The 17,657-nt window shown below is 36.1% G+C and overlaps 1 protein-coding gene across 2 annotated transcripts in view; it reads right to left on the bottom strand.

The window, feature by feature from the left end:
• Positions 1-17,657, bottom strand: part of LOC149784725 (F-box only protein 9-like) — a 42,529-nt gene that overhangs the window by 7,524 nt on the left and 17,348 nt on the right. For both annotated transcript variants that reach the window (XR_016413942.1, XM_089932754.1), the window contains exons 6-12: positions 15,018-15,108; positions 11,826-11,927; positions 11,290-11,351; positions 7,623-7,708; positions 6,909-7,022; positions 4,487-4,710; positions 2,711-2,793 (exon numbers count right to left, since the gene is read on the bottom strand). Coding sequence is in view for 1 of the 2 variants with exons in the window: in XM_089932754.1 (XP_089788880.1) it covers positions 2,711-2,793; positions 4,487-4,710; positions 6,909-7,022; positions 7,623-7,708; positions 11,290-11,351; positions 11,826-11,927; positions 15,018-15,108 (762 nt within the window). In the remaining variant the exon portion in view is untranslated. The remainder of the gene's footprint in view (positions 1-2,710; positions 2,794-4,486; positions 4,711-6,908; positions 7,023-7,622; positions 7,709-11,289; positions 11,352-11,825; positions 11,928-15,017; positions 15,109-17,657) is intronic.

Below are 17,657 nucleotides of genomic sequence, written 5' to 3'. Positions count from 1 at the left end.
AAGATTGTTAGGATGGCTGCCATATTGGAAGTCAGATTGGCATCATTTTCATTCAGGACAAACTAGGCATCTTAAGTCTACTGGTGATAAGTCTCTGATGTGACCTTCCATTTAGAAGGAGTAGCAACAAGATTGTTAGGATGGCTGCCATATTGGAAGTCAGATTGGCATCATTTTCATTCAGGACAAACTAGGCATCTTAAGTCTACTTGGTGATAAGTCTCTGATGTGACCTTCCATTTAGAAGGAGTAGCAACAAGAATGTTAGGATGGCTGCCATATTGGAAGTCAGATTGGCATCATTTTCATTCAGGACAAACTAGGCATCTTAAGTCTACTTGGTGATAAGTCTCTGATGTGACCTTCCATTTAGAAGGAGTAGCAACAAGAATTTTAGGATGGCTGCCATATTGGAAGTCAGATTGGCATCATTTTCATTCAGGACAAACTAGGCATCTTAAGTCTACTTGGTGATAAGTCTCTGATGTGACCTTCCATTTAGAAGGAGTAGCAACAAGATTGTTAGGATGGCTGCCATATTGGAAGTCAGATTGGCATCATTTTCATTCAGGACAAACTAGGCATCTTAAGTCTACTTGGTGATAAGTCTCTGATGTGACCTTCCATTTAGAAGGAGTAGCAACAAGATTGTTAGGATGGCTGCCATATTGGAAGTCAGATTGGCATCATTTTCATTCAGGACAAACTAGGCATCTTAAGTCTACTTGGTGATAAGTCTCTGATGTGACCTTCCATTTAGAAGGAGTAGCAACAAGAATGTTAGGATGGCTGCCATATTGGAAGTCAGATTGGCATCATTTTCATTCAGGACAAACTAGGCATCTTAAGTCTACTGGTGATAAGTCTCTGATGTGACCTTCCATTTAGAAGGAGTAGCAACAAGATTGTTAGGATGGCTGCCATATTGGAAGTCAGATTGGCATCATTTTCATTCAGGACAAACTAGGCATCTTAAGTCTACTTGGTGATAAGTCTCTGATGTGACCTTCCATTTAGAAGGAGTAGCAACAAGATTGTTAGGATGGCTGCCATATTGGAAGTCAGATTGGCATCATTTTCATTCAGGACAAACTAGGCATCTTAAGTCTACTGGTGATAAGTCTCTGATGTGACCTTCCATTTAGAAGGAGTAGCAACAAGATTGTTAGGATGGCTGCCATATTGGAAGTCAGATTGGCATCATTTTCATTCAGGACAAACTAGGCATCTTAAGTCTACTGGTGATAAGTCTCTGATGTGACCTTCCATTTAGAAGGAGTAGCAACAAGATTGTTAGGATGGCTGCCATATTGGAAGTCAGATTGGCACCATTTTCATTCAGGACCAACTTGGTATCATAATTCATCTTCTGGTTAAAACTCCATGTCAATATTACTTACAATATGGAGCAACAATAACATGATGTTATGGTGGCCATTATGGTGGCCATCCGGATGTTAACCATTTTCATCTGGCACCAACTAGACATCATAAAGATGTCCTCTGCTAAAAGCCAACATCATTATCCCTTTCCATCTAGCAGGAGTAGCAATAAGGTCTTCAAGATGGCCAATGTGGTAACTATATTAGATTAGAATGGCACAAATTTTGGGTAAGACCAACTTGACACCATATGATGGTCTTCAGGTGAAAACCACATCCTGGTATGATTTTCTGTTCAGAAGGTATAACAATAAGATTTCCAAGATGGCTGCAATGGTGGCCATATTCAATGACTGAGTGGCAATATACAACGGGGGAGGTTATACTGGTCATCGTATTGGTCATTTAGGTCCAACTAGCATCATAAAGAAATCTTTCTGCTGAAACACCATGCTGATATGACTTTTAGTTCAGAAAGAGTAAAAAAATCAGGATTTCCAACATAGCTGCAATGGTGGCCATATTGGATGTAATGTTGGCAACATTTTTACACAGCACCAATAGCCATCATTACAAGTTTTGTAGTGAAAACCCCATGTTGACATGGCCATCCATTCAGCCATCATTACAAGTCTTGTAGTGAAAACCCCATGTTGACAGGGCCATCCATGTAGCCATCATTACAAGTCTTGTAGTGAAAACCCAATGTTGACAGGGCCATCCATTCAGCCATCATTACAAGTCTTGTAGTGAAAACCCCATGTTGACAGGGCCATCCATTCAGCCATCATTACAAGTCTTGTAGGGAAAACCCAATGTTGAAAACCACATGCATCTGTCCATTAAGTTTATTTTTTGTTTGGTGTTTTATGACACAGTCACACAAGTAGGTTATTTAGTGCTGAGGCAATTAGAGTAAAGCGCCTTGATCAAGGATACACCATAGCAGATGACCCAGGCTGGACAGATGGTAGGATTCAAATCTGCACACTTTTGGTTGTCCAACATGCTAACCACTGAGCCACTGAATTTCTTTGTCCATCAAGGCATACCTCAGTCATCTTAATCGCAAAAACTTTAACAAAAAACTTTAATAAAGTTAACCATGCTGTTGCTGCCATTATAGCTGCCCAAGAAAATACAACTGTCACACTACAAACTTGAACTTAACGTGTTGCTTGATATGGACAAGTCTATACCATAGTATGAACTGACTGATTTTGCATCACCAGAGTAGATGATACCACTGATTCCTTTTGGCAAATTAAGTTATGTGTTATAGTTATGATATAAAAAGATTTACCATGTAAATAAAAATAACACGTACCTATGGTATGTGCTGAGAAAGTACTGCTTCCATATCAGTTTGGCACTGCTTCTCTTCCTTCCTGTAGCTGCAATCTCAAAGTCCTGCAAGCATAAACAAAAGATGAACTTCTGATCAACCATTCTTCTTCTCAAAGATCTACTCAATCCTGTGATCTATTTTTATTTCACATTATTGCAGTTTTGGGCTAATTAGAACCAATTATAATGTTATTTCACATTACTGCAGTTTTGGGCTAATTAGAACCAATTATAATGTTATTTTGCATCATTAAATACCTATATTTTTAATACACTATTTTGAAACATTCTTGTTAGAACATACCTCAGTACATGGTTCTCTCCCTTGTTTATACAGGTCATGTTTGTGTCTGTTATTAACAATGTTACAAAGTGGGAGCACTATTTCTTTTTATTCTGGTATTTCTTAATCTATTTCCATTCAAACCCAATTATAGGCAACAGTCACAGGAGCAGTGAACATTACATAGAAACTAATATCAGTGCAGTAATATCTGTGTGACTAGTATTTAAAACTATTCTTGACACGAGTCAGATCATAAGCACTCAGGCAAAGCCTATGTTTTACAAGCAAATGGCCACTAACTTCCTCTAAAAAATAAATATTGACTACTTAGTTTGAACTCAAAAATTGTTGTGGGGCACCAATTTTCATGGATTCTGTATTCGTAAGAACTGCAAAAAAACTTCTATAGCACCACAGTTTGGTTTGTTCTATGCATAATCATGAAATAAATGTAAATTGGGGGGGGGGTTCAGTGCAAACAAAAACCCCACTTTATACTAAAATCTAGCCATTTGGTCATAAAACCTTACAATTCAAATAATAACTGCCAATCCAGATGGGGAACTTTACTAAAAAAAAGACTTAAAAATGGAGCAATGATAAAGAATCTTCTAATTTGACAAAACTAGTACATGATAATATGAAAGAGTCCTATAATTAGGAAGAAAAATAGTACATGATAATATGAAAGAGTCCTGTAATTGTTGCTGTTGTTGTTGTTGTTGTAGGGTTTAATGCCATTTTTCAGCACACGATAGGCTATACATGGCGGCCAGTATTAATGGTGGAGGAAGAACACGGGAAATCCCCGGAAAGAACCACCGACTCTCGAGAAGCTACTGGCAAGCTTTCTCACATACCCACACTGGCCGAATCTGAGACTCGAACCCACGCAGACAGAGGTGAGATGGCAGTGATCCGTAATGGACAGCGCTTTAGACCACTTGGCCACTCAGTGCCCCCTAGTCCTGTAATTAGGTACAAAAGTAGTACATGATAATATGAATGAGTCCTGTAATCAGAAAGAAAAATAGTAAATGGTAATATGAAAGAGTCCTGTAATTAGGTATGAAAGTAGTACACGATAATATGAAAGAGTCCTGTAATTAGATAGAAAATAGTACATGAAAACGACATTTTGTAACAGTATTGAAGAATCCAGCATGATACTTTACTGAAAGGGCCAGAGTGGCTGAGTGGTCTAAAGTTCTCTCCATTACGGATCACTGCTATCTCACTTCTGTCTGCGTGGGTTCGAGTCTAGGATTCAGCCAAGGTAGGTATGTGAGAAAGCTTGCCAGTAGCTTCTCGTGGGTCTGTGGTTCTTCACAGGGTCTTCCTGGGTTCTTCTTCCAATATTAATACTGGACGCCATACATAGCCTATCGTGTGCTGAAAAATGGTGTTAAACCCCACAACAACAACAACTACTTTGCTTAATATGCCAAGACTAATTCAAATCCAACATACCACATGGTAGGACAGTTCTGATTCATTCTGGTTTTGATTTCTGTTCCTTTTGTACTTGTACCCAGATGTCTCATTTGTCTTGACCTGTTTGAGAACTGCGGTCACTCTGTTTTCTGACAATCTGTACAAGCCCTGCAGCAGGCCCTGACTCCGAGATGTTCTGTATTTCAGCTTGGGAACTGTTATCTGTGGATCCTCTGGACTTGTCATCATCAGGACGATACCTTCAACAATCAAATGTTCATGGTAGTCAGCTGACTGTGTAGTTTGAAATGATTACATTATGATGTCATTGATAATTTGTCACATTTTACTTAGATAAGAAACTGCTCTGGTGGCCTAAGTAGTGTGAGGGTCTGCTTCGGATGCTGGAAGTCACAGGTTTGAACCCCAGTGAAGTCATATCAACGACTTATAAAAAAAGATACTAACAGCAGCAAGTGAGCCATGAATGTGGAGATAATGGGTGTAAAATCATCTAATGATTATGTTAGGGGCCATCCATTTAGTATGTACGCAAAAAAATCTGGCAAAGCTTGACCCTTCACCCCTCCCTGTACACATGCATACTTTTTTACACACACACCCCATATGCGTATGTAGGCCTGACACACTCATCCGAATCCTATAGAACGGCCTATATTTAATCCATGCAGAAACGATCGAGGATTAATAATATTAACGTGTTTAATAAAAGATAGTCCACCAATGTTGAATGTCTGCCTACATCAAAGAAATAAGCTGCGTAACTTTAAAAAGTTTGTCTAGTGTCCGCTAAAATGCAAATGCCGACTGAACCCAGTTGAACAGGTTATGTATCAGACAAATTATTATCGAGGTTTCACCCCCCAACCCCGTTTCCTATGCGCATATGCATTACCAGTAGACCCCGATATGCAAGCGTATGAATTTGGGGTTTTTAAAAAAAAATTCATGCATACATACTAAATGGATGGCCCCTTATGACCTCTCAAGTGGCCTAGCGGTTAGAGCATCCACCTTGGATGCAGGAGGTTGCAGGTTTGAACACCAGCTGAGTCATACCAAAGACTTATAAAAATGGCAAGCGCTCAGCAGTAAGAAGATGGTGTTAGGACTGGTCGGCCTGGTGTCAGGATAATGTGACCTAGGCTGGTTGACTGGCAGGATTTGAACCCAAACCCTTTCAACTGAGGATCTTACTTGTAAAAGCTCTAGCAAATGCTGATGCTTACATAGCATACAAACAGCAGAACAAGCCCAGATAAGACTCGATGTTTAATGCATGCCTATGTAGCGTACTAACTGAGGTACACTCCCAAGACTTGACATTTAGAGTATACCAATGTAGCATAACAATATACAATTCCAAGACTTGATGTTTAGAGTATGCCTACAATGCATATTAATAAAGGAACAGCCCCAAAAAAGACTTAATGTTTAGAGTATGCCTACATAGTATATTAATAAATAAACATACCAAATAAGACTTGATGTTTAGAGTATCCCTACACAGCATATTAATAAAGGAACATACCAAATAAGACTTGATGTTTAGCGTATCCCTACATAGCATATTAATAAAGAAACGAACCAAATAAGACTTGATGTTTAGAGTATCCCTACATAGCATATTAATAAAGAAACAAACCAAATAAGACTTGATGTTTAGAGTATGCCTACATAGCATATTAATAAAGGAACATACCAAATAAGACTTGATGTTTAGAGTATGCCTACATAGCATATCAATAAATGAACATTCCCAAAAAGACTTGATGCTTAGAGTATCCCTATATAGCATATTAATAAATGAACATACCAAATAAGACTTGATGTTCAGAGTATGCCTACATAGCATATTAATAAAGGAACATACCAAATAAGACTTGATGTTTAGAGTATCCCTACACAGCATATTAATAAAGGAACATACTAAATAAGACTTGATGTTTAGCGTATCCCTACATAGCATATTAATAAAGGAACATACCAAAAGAGATTTCATGTTTAGAGTATCCCTACATAGCATATTAATAAAGGAACATACCAAATAAGACTTGATGTTTAGAGTATCCCTACATAGCATATTAATAAAGGAACATACCAAATAAGACTCGATGTTTAGAGTATGCCTATATAGCATATTAATAAAGGAACATACCAAATAAGACTTGATGTTTAGAGTATCCCTACAAAGCATATTAATAAATGAACATACCAAATAAGACTTGATGTTTAGAGTATCCCTACATAGCATATTAATAAAGGAACATACCAAATAAAGGAACATAGCATACTGACAGAGGAATAAGAATATTATAAAGAAGCTTTAACTTTATTCTAATCAAGGTTATACTGAGTGATATTTTATTGCTCAAACAGCGTATAAACACAACGGCTTGGCCTTATAATCAGGCAAGTGAGAAAGGCCATTCTTTACCATCGGAGAAGAACCTGACGTATCTGAAGTATTCCACCTGATGCCAGGGTCTATAGAAGTTATCCAAGCTTTTCTCCCCTAGTCTTGAATATGATGTCTTGCTGATGTAACAGCCTGGAATAATACCAATGAATAAATGAATGAATGAATGAATGTATGTATGTATATGCATGTGTGTGTACATACGTACATACGTATGTATGTATGTATGTATGTATGTATGCATGCATGGACACATGTATACATTTATGTATGCATGTATATGTGTATCCATCATCACATGCATGTATGTATCTATGTATTTGTATATGTGCATATGTATGGATGCATGCATGCATGTATATGTGTATCCATCTACACATGCATGCATGTATATGTGTATCCATCTACACATGCATGTATGTATATGTGTATCCATCTACACATGTATGTATGTATGTATGTATGTATGTATGTATGTATGTATATATGTATGTATGTATGCATGTACTGGCGGCATTCAACAATGTACCAGAACAAAACAAGTTATACTATGCCAATATTTTTAAAGTTAAGTTTTACAGATGTACAGAAGCAAAACTGAAAAAAATGTTTCCAAATAAACATAAATCTTATGTACTACAAAATTAATGAAAAAGTTAAAAAATTAAAAATTCTGCTGTACTTATATATAAAAAATAAATCAGATAAAAAATTAAAAGTTATGGAATTTACCACTGAACTGAATACGTGGTCTTTCAATAAACATGCTTCTCCACGTAATGTACTTCTTCTTTTTCATACAGTTGTTACCCCAGACTCTGAAAATACAGACAACAATATCATTAATAAAGAGATAACAATATCACAGTAATTATGAGGGCAAATTTTCCAACCACATGCTCTTGGGATGAGCAAGCTACAACAGGTACTTGTCACTGTCAATCACTTTACTCAACAAAGAGCACTTATCCACTCTGATATTTACACACTTACTAAAATATTCACAGGCACATAATGCAAGCTTGATACTAAAATGTGTCAACTTTTCAGAAACCTAGACGTCATTCTAATGTGAAGTTTGGCCTTTCAATGGCTATCACACATCATTATGAGACAGATATGGGGGAAGTTAGGAGCCCGAAAATGTCCAAATTAATTTATTTTGATTTCTCATTAACCAATGTCTGTCCCAAGTCAATGGTATTTTTCAGCATAACACTAACCAGATGAAAAATCCCAACATTTTAACACTCTGGCTGTTAACTTATGACAGTCCTAACTCAAAATGATGTGTGATAGGCAACTTTCTGTGTATTAAAATGATGCCTTGCAAATCCTGTCTTCATAAGAATCACTGTCATTATCATTAATCTGACCTGTTATGAAATCTACCAAACGTGAGTTAAACACAGCTATTAGGTTCATGCCAAAGTATAAAACATGGAATTCATTGTGAACATTTTTCTTTGAAAACAAATGCCACACTGAGTTTACCACACTAAAAAGGACCATAAATTAAATGTGGGAGGTCACTGGTTCAAACCCTGGCCAAGTCATACCAAAGACTCATAAAAATGGTACTAGCTGCTGCCTCGCAAGGTGCTTAGCATTAAGAGGTTAGAGTTAGGACTGGTTAGCCTGGTGTCAGGATAATGGGACTGGTTGAGGCATCATGCTACATGTCTGCAGCATGATGCTCCAAAGCTAGAAATCACTACAAACTACCCCACTGTAGATATCATTGTGATATGATGGAAAAATTGTCAAAGCTATGTTAAAAATCCAAATCATACATACATACCATAAATGAAATGAACATTCTTGCTTTTTTTTTAACAGCAGAACAACTCAAATGTCTATAATTATTAATCACATTTCATTTTATTGAAAAGTGATCGTCCAATGTCCAATGTATTAATGTATTTACCTTTCAAAGTAATCTTCTAATGTCAAACGTATTTATCTTTCCAAGTGATCTTCTAATGTCCAATGTATCAATATAATTACCTTTGAAAGTGATCTTCTAACGTCCAATGTGATTACCTTTCAAAGTGATCTTCTAATGTCTAATATATCATGTAATTACCTTTCAAAGTGATCTTTTAATGTCAGATGTAATTACCTTTCAAAGTCTATTGTCCAATATATCAATGTAATTACCTTTCAAAATTTGATTAGAAGAAGGATACAAATGGATACCTTTGCAATGCTTTATCACTTTTCGCTGTGGAAAGGGGAAAAAACTTCAGGTTTTTGTGAACCATGAGAAGCTTCTCATTGGAACTGACAAAACCTTTTCTACATGTCGAGTCCAATGCATCACCTGAATCTGCACCCATATGAAACTGAACAAATTAACAACAAGAGGTCCAAGTGAGCCTGAGATTGCTCATCTGGCTGACACCTGTCTTATAGCAAAATATAAGATAAGTTGGCCAAGAAGAAATATGGATCTGCAGGAGGCTTTCTTCCAGTGCACCACATTATGAAAACAATTATTTCAAGCTTTCTCCAGTTTTGATATCTTCAACCATATCTGACAGCACATCAAAATCACTTGAATCAACTTGACAGACCTCTATGCCTTAATGCTTTCTGCCAAAGCTGGTCAAATTCTGTTAACCATTTTTATGAGATAAAGTTACATAAATATATTTTCTATTTGTATTGATGGCAGCAATATCTGATGGTGGATTATCATCATTTGTACAAATATTAAAGGGCTTCAAGCTAAGACACTTTCTGTCAAAAATTCAGAAGTCAATTAAAGGACTGGGCTTTGTTAAATTTGATGGCAAAATGACATCTTTTGTACAAATCTGAAAGTGATTAATGCTGGAATGTTTTATTAAAGTCATTCAATTCTGTTAAAGTTACTGAGAAGTTGTAGAGATAATATGTACAGTATAACACCAGTCATTATTATCTGGACTTTTTACTCAAATTAGTCATCATAATAAGCACTTTTTAATCAAATCAGTCATCATTATCAACACTTTTTTATTGAATTAGTCATCATGATCCAGACTATCATCAGTTGCTTAGTTCTTTACATTTCATTCATGTATTCACTTTGTCACTCAATTCAAGAGTAATTATCAATTATTATATGCTCATTTTTTTCTCCATTAACTTTACATTGTCAGAATCGTTCAGTATTTTACGATACTGCACACCATATTGCACTCATGCACAGGACACGTGTGCCCAATAGTGTATTAGGAACTACTTTGTAAACAAATCATGTACTCTCGTGTAGCAGATGCTTTATGTTTTGGTTGATTAAATTTGTTTCTGAATGAACTAAAGCAGATGTTTCGTGGACTGCCACATACCAGCTGCTTTGCTACATTCCGCATTAACTTTTTTGATATAATGTTTCGGATTTTGACGACAGATGCCAGATTTCATAAAATTGCTTGGTACGTACAAATACCATGCAAGTTATAAAGGCATAAGCTGTCTCCTTTATGTCTAGCATGCGACAAGTTCAAATTTATCTGAACGGAGTTATGTGCGCATTAATAATGTTGTTGTTCTGCAAGGATGAATCTGCATCTGTGTATTTAGTTTGGAATATGGCATACGTTCATTTACGTTGTTTCTTGTAGTGTATTTTATTTATATAATTAAGCCTATGGTAGAATAAGAAACGAGCATATAATAAAAAGGTTACTGCATTTGTATGGCAAAATATGAATTCGTTTTGTCGGATGAATATACTGCACTCCCAAGGTCATGCAGTATTCCATCCAAAAAACTTGTTCATATTTTCCCATACAAATGCAGTAACCTATAATTATTAATCTTAAATTCATTTATATATGCTGCATTACTTTTTATTCATTTCTGTCTGGAAAAAGACATTTAAAGAATTTTCCATCTTTAGTAATGGCAGCAATTACTGACTGTTGGTCGCATAATTTGTACAAAGTTGAAAGCCCTGTGTGCTAGTTTTCTAGTATTACATTTTTTTTTAAATCTTGTCAAGCAGTTTTTGATAAGATATCTTTTAAATGTTTTATATTAATAAGTGTGACCATTTTGGAATGCACATCAGATGTCATTTTTCTATTTTTAGCAATGTTCGCTGCTTTGAATAAAAGACTCGTATCCAATGAACAAATGTGAAAGGCTCTGATGACAGACTGCCCTCTGCAAATCAAATGCATTTTGTCAATGGACAACACACAATGAACAAAGGAAGGACCATACCATAAGCTCAATCGGCCTTATGATCTGGTAAACTAAAACTTGAACAGTGTTGCTAATGTTGCTTCCCTGCTAGAAATGTGACAGCTGTGTCTAGCCATATAGGTGTGACAATAAAATATTATCACCTGCTAGAAATGTGATAGCTGTGTCGAGCCATATAGGTGAGACAATAAAATATTATCACCTGAGGCAGGCCAGTCTCCATATTTCCTCATCTCGGGCACACATGTAGAAACCTCTGCAAACCTGGTTTAAGATTCTTTAAATTAATATGGTTCTTTCAAGTTCAACATTCATTTTACTTGTTATTCAATAGTAGAGAGAGAGAGAGAACAGAAGTGATAGATTCAGATACACGTTTGGAGAACTTGTAACCAACCTAAATAACATTATATTAATTTATATTTTATAATCAAAGGACAAACTAACATAATGCAATATATTACAATTGCTGTCCAATGTATTATAATAATATATACAAAAAAGAATGCATTCTGTTGAACTTGGTGACAATTACTCATATTCTAAGGATGTGGACATCCTTGTACTCTATTCTTCTGTCACTTTAATGATTAGAAACCTGATTGGTATGTGTTCTTGATATATCCTTTACACAAAAAAAGAATAAAAAGATCATACTTGTCACTGTATTTAAGCTTATATATAAAGCAGCAGAAATAATAATCTGAAATTAAATTTCCCACATAAAAAACTACACACCTCAGATAAATTCTCCAGTGAGATCATATCTAGGTCACATGACACAACCCACTTGAAAATATAGATGATAACTTCCATGGGTAGGGCAGATATGTGAGTCAGCTGAAAATAAAAAACACATATGAAGCCTGACTGATGACTTTATTTGCATCAAAAATCATTATAATAATGTAATAATTAAATTTCTTTTTATTCATTATGATTTTCAGCAAAATGATTGACCAGGACCTACATGAATGTGAAAATATGAGTCCTTCAAAAGAACTGTCATTCTAGGGGCCAAAATGAATTTCTAGGAATTCAAGCTAAGACCATTCCCTCTTCCTAACTGCAGAGTGTTGAAATGATCTCTGATATCTTTTAGCAATAATAAGATTGTCAAATTCGCTGCTGTAGGGGTGAGACAAGTTGCATACAGTTGGTTTGATTATATGTAGTTTCTTATTTACTGCATCATTCAGTGATTCCCACCACTTACTAAGTAAAGAATTTTTTATGATAGGTTTAAAATCAGTGTATGGTATTTGAAACTCAGATGGCTGAAGGGATAGGGTCATTTTGGCAGCGCGATTTGCTTTTTCATTACCTTCAGTACTGACATAGCTGGGTAATAATATACATATTTTGGTAGGTACACAGTTTCGGTATGTTTCATGAGAATATCAAGCACTATTGGATTTTCCAGCTTCCTAATGTGTAGTGACTGAAGTACTGATCGTGAATCAGAATTTGATATATTTCAGTGCAAGGTCTATTGGTCTAATTTCGGCTTTAAAAAAATTGATGCACCATCTGGCAAGTTAAGTTTTCTTGTGTGATTTTTCCACTAACAAAGGCTGCAGCAGCCTTTTCCTCATCCTTTGAGTCATCAGTGTAAATTTTTGTGTAGTTGATCAATTCAGTGATGAGTTCCTGATAAAAGTTGTGGAAGGGTTTGTCTCAGATTTATTTCCACTATGTAGCACAAGGAGTACTTTTTGATGTTGAAGAGGCCATGGAGGTATTTTGGAAATTTATGTCTTCTTGATTTTTGAAAGGTCAATTTTTGTATTGTCAAGGCTGGATGATATTCAAAAGCCAAAGCAGGTATGGCAATTGGTATAATGTTTTGTATTTGGGTTGAAATACAGCTGAAAAAAGCAGGGTTCAATGGGTTCAATCTAAATTTGAGAACATATTTTTGTATTGAAAGCATTTCTCTATGGTGTGATAAAAGTGGCTTATTCATTTCAGCAAGAAGGCTTTCATATGGGATGTCCTAAATGTTCCCATTGCAAGTTTTATTCCTTGTTTATGAATTGGGTCAAGGATCATTAAGTATGACTTTCTGGCTGAACCATAAACAACATAACCATAGTCCAGTTTGGATTGAAATAAAAGTTCTACATAAATTGAGGATGACTTTTCTACCAGTACTCCAGTCAGTGCATGCTATTACTTTAAATAAATCAAGATATTTCAAGAATTTAGCTTTCAAGTTCTTTATGTTTGGAATTAAGACGAGTTTTTGGTCAAAGAAAATACCTAAAAATTTCATTTCCTCAACAGACGGTATATGTGTTTCATCCAGCTTGAGTTTAGGTTATCATGACATCTTCATAACTGACAGAAATGCATGCATACCGCTTTTGATTTTGAGAATTTGAAACCATTGGCATTGGCCCAATTTGGAATTTTGTTCCTATTTTGTTGCAGTTATCTTTCAATTAAATGCATATGCTCTGATTGATATTTGGAAGTCATCAACATACAGGTAGCAATCCACACCAGCAGCCAAACACTTGGTAATGCTATTTATTTTAATGTTGAAATGAGTGATAAAAAAAATACTCCATTGCAACACACACATCTCTTGCTTGTACAGAAAGGGTGGAACCCACTATACCTTGAATTCACTGTTTGAGAGAAAGTTCGATACTTTAAGGATGAGACAAGATAGATGGATGTGGGTAATACTATCAATGAGACTGGATGGATGGATGTGAGTAACAGATGAGACAGGATGGATGGACCTGAGTTATAGATGAGACAGGATGGATGGACATGGGTAACAGATGAGACAGGATGGATGGATGTGGGTAATACTATCGATGAGACTGGATGGATGGACCTGAGTTACAGATGAGACAGAATGGATGGACCCGAGTAACAGATGAGACAGGATGGATGGACCTGAGTAACAGATGAGACAGAATGGATGGACATGGGTAATACTTTACAGATGATACAGGATAGACGGAGGTGAGCAAGACCAAACAAAATAGGTTGGATAAAGTTGAGTAACACTCTGGATGGAAGGATGTGGGTAACACGGTATGGATGAGACTGGTCGGACAGGTGTGTGTAACCTGGTATGGATGACACAGGTTGGACAGATGCCAGTAACACTTTTATGGATGAGAAAGGTTGGATGGAGGTGAGTAAAGCTGTAAGAATGAAAAAATGGATGGATGGAAGGCTATATGGAGACAAGATGGTTGGACATGGGTAACACTGAACAGAGGAGACAGGATGGATGGAAGTGTGTAAGACTAAACAAATGAGACAGGATGAATGGACACGAGTAACAATGCACAGACAAGGCAGGATGGACTGATATGGCTAAGACTATGGATGAGACAAGATGGATGAACATGGGTAATACTGTACAGATCAGACAATATGGATGAACATGGGTAATCGTGTACAGATGTGACAGGATGGATGGATAGGCAATATGTACAGATCAGACAGTATGGATGAACATGGGAAATAGTGTACAGATCAGACAATATGGATGAACATGGGTAATAATGTACAGATGAGACAGGATGGATGGACATGGGTAATAGTGTACAGATGTGACAGGATGGATGGATATGGCCAATACTGTACAGATCAGACAATATGGATGAACAGGGGTAATAATGTACAGATGAGACAGGATGGATGGACATGGGTAATACTGTACAGATGAGATAGCATGAATGGACATATGCAATACTGTACAGATGTGACACAATGGATGAACATGGGTAACAGATGAGACATAATGTATGGACATGGGTAGCACTGTACAGATGAAGCATAATGGATGAATGTTGTTAACAATGTATGGAAGAGACACGATGGACAGATGTAGGCAACATGGTGGATAAGACATGATAGATGGACATCAGTAACACAGTAGATAAGCTGGGCATAAAAACTTACTCTCTGAGGATTGTCCATCTGGCATAATGCATGCTGACTGGTCCAGAGTTTATGAAACTTAGCTACAAGGTCATCTTCCTCTTCTATTCCACTGCAATATAATAATGTTAAGTTCAGCTCTGATGCAAAGAAGTACAAATGTCTTAAGGTTGTTATTATCCATTTACTTCTAGGCTATACATCTGATTTCCATTCCAAAGCAGGGTTATACTTTTCTCCTATCCCATACCCCAAACTTCCCTTAATAATGAGGGTTATATTTTGTTCCTGGCCCATAACCCAGATTTCCATTCCAAAGGAGACTAATATTTTGCTCCTGGTCTATACCTCAGATTTCCCTTTACAATGTGGGTTATATTTTGCTCTTGGCCCATACCCCAAATTTCCATTGCAAAGGAGGTTAATATTTTGCTCCTGACTCATATCCAAGATTTCCCTAAAGAGTGGGGGTTATAGTTTACTCCTAGCCCATACCCCAGATTTAAATTCCAAAGGAGGATAATAATTTGCTACCTACTTTTTAATGTCAGCAAAATGGCAAGTGGCAAACATTTTTGCCTAACAAGATCAGACTACTGACCTTGTCATGTGGAAAATTCTGACAATACCATTTTCATTAGTACATGCTCATCTTCATTCTTACTATGAATGTGCTTCATAGAAAATTTCAGGAATTAATGAAGACATCTAGCTACTTTCATTTTGATGTAGGCATCCACATCTTGAGTTTTATCTTTGTCCTTCCCAGGATAAATGTGTTGGTACAGCTTTCTATGAACAGTAAATTTTACAGAATGTGTCAAAGGCATGAGAACATACGCAAATTTGCTAACTGATACTGTGTATTTTAAAACCTGCATGGGGACTGGGTCAAAAATTTATATATACAGCATGAAATCTTCTCATACAAATGTAGTCATTTTGCTTGGTTTGTTGTTTCACAGCACAGCAATATTATAGGTTTAATGTTGAAGCAACTAAAGTAATGTGCCTTGTCCACATAATGGTAGCAGACCAGCACTACTCTGAGGATATGATTTAAATCATTTCAGCTACAGGTCTGGCACACTAACTACTGAGCCACTGATGTTCCTCACCATATGTTAGTATACCATAAATGGTGCTGTAAGTTACAAGACAGCATTCAAAAATATAAGTTCATACTGAGTATTATGTTGGTTTTTTTTTTTTTTTTTACATGGTGTCAAATGCAAACAATTTATTTTAAAAAGTCAATTGAAAAATTGTTATATTTGGTTGCCCTATGAGATCTGGGATGTAGAAAAGCCCTGATGTGTCCTACAGCGTATCATAAAAGGAAACAACAACCACAGTGACAGTGAGATTGTATGCTGAACTCACAAATGAAAGGGTGCGGATTGGAATCCTACCAATGGAACAACCTGGGTTGACTAATGTATTGTGTCCATGGTCAAGGCACTTAATCTGAACTGCGTTGGCATTAAACAACCTCCTTGTATCGATGTGCTGTAAAACACCAACACAAACCAATCATTTCATCTGACAACTGATCAGTTCAAATTTTTTATTTTAATTGATTGTGTTGTAACAATATGGGCAGAGTGTACTGTAGTTATAACAAGAGTCCCTCGAAAGGACCAATGCTCAACTGGTCAAAAAGACCATTTCTTCTTTTTAATCACTGAGTACTGAAACAATCTGCAATAAGAAGATCTTCAAATTAATTTCTGTGAATGTCAGAGTGGTCCCTTGAAAGGACTAATGCTCAACTGGTCAAAAGGACCATTTTACCCACTGAGTACTGAAACAATCTCTGATATTCTTCTGCAATAAGATCTTCAAATTAACTTCTGAGAATGTCAGAATGGTACCAATTTCACTTAGGAAACAATACATCTTTTAGGACCAATAAGATATCATAAGTATCCTGGTGAAAATCCCATGACTTACAGTGTTGTTCAAATAATAATAACATTTAAAAATGGTGGCCGTGATTGATATATTAGACTGGTACCAATTCCATTTAGGACTAACTATATAAGTCTTTTGCTGAAAGTTCAACACTGATATGAACAACCATGATGGAGAAGTAAACAACAGGATTTTCAAGTTGGCCATCAGGGAAGAAACACTAGCACTATACTTATTTGCAAGCAACTAGACATCATAAGAAGTCTTTTAGTGAAAACTCCATGTCAATATGACCATCCATTCAAGACTGGTAATGATATAACAGTTGTGGTAGTAATATTGGATATCAGAATGGCAACATTTTCATTTAGAACCAACTCTTATGTTATGTGTTTAGGCTTGAATAAACAGTAATACAAAAAAGAGTGAAATCAACAAGCCTTGAAAAATACAATAATTTATTTCCCTGGAGAAATTCTGTAAAAATTAAAACATATGAACTTAGTGGTTTTAAGAATCAAATCCAAACATAATCCAAGAATAATCCATGAATAAAATTTTTGAAGTCCTAATAATAAAATGTTCTAATGATTTCAAGTTTAAGTCCCAACAAAGAATCAAAGATGTATGCTGTAACCTGTAGTGTTGAAGTCTACAGTTCCTTGTAGAAACAAGAAATATTACTCCAGTTTTGGAAATCTGAATAAATTTGTATAAGAGCTGTCTTTGTTCAAGAATATCATATGA

This window comes from Sinohyriopsis cumingii, chromosome 14 (assembly GCF_028554795.1).
Source record: "Sinohyriopsis cumingii isolate HCF-2022 chromosome 14, ASM2855479v2, whole genome shotgun sequence".
NCBI lineage: Eukaryota > Metazoa > Mollusca > Bivalvia > Unionida > Unionidae > Sinohyriopsis > Sinohyriopsis cumingii.
Note: the sequence above shows the minus strand (reverse complement) of the source record. Positions and strands in the feature narration are given on the sequence as shown.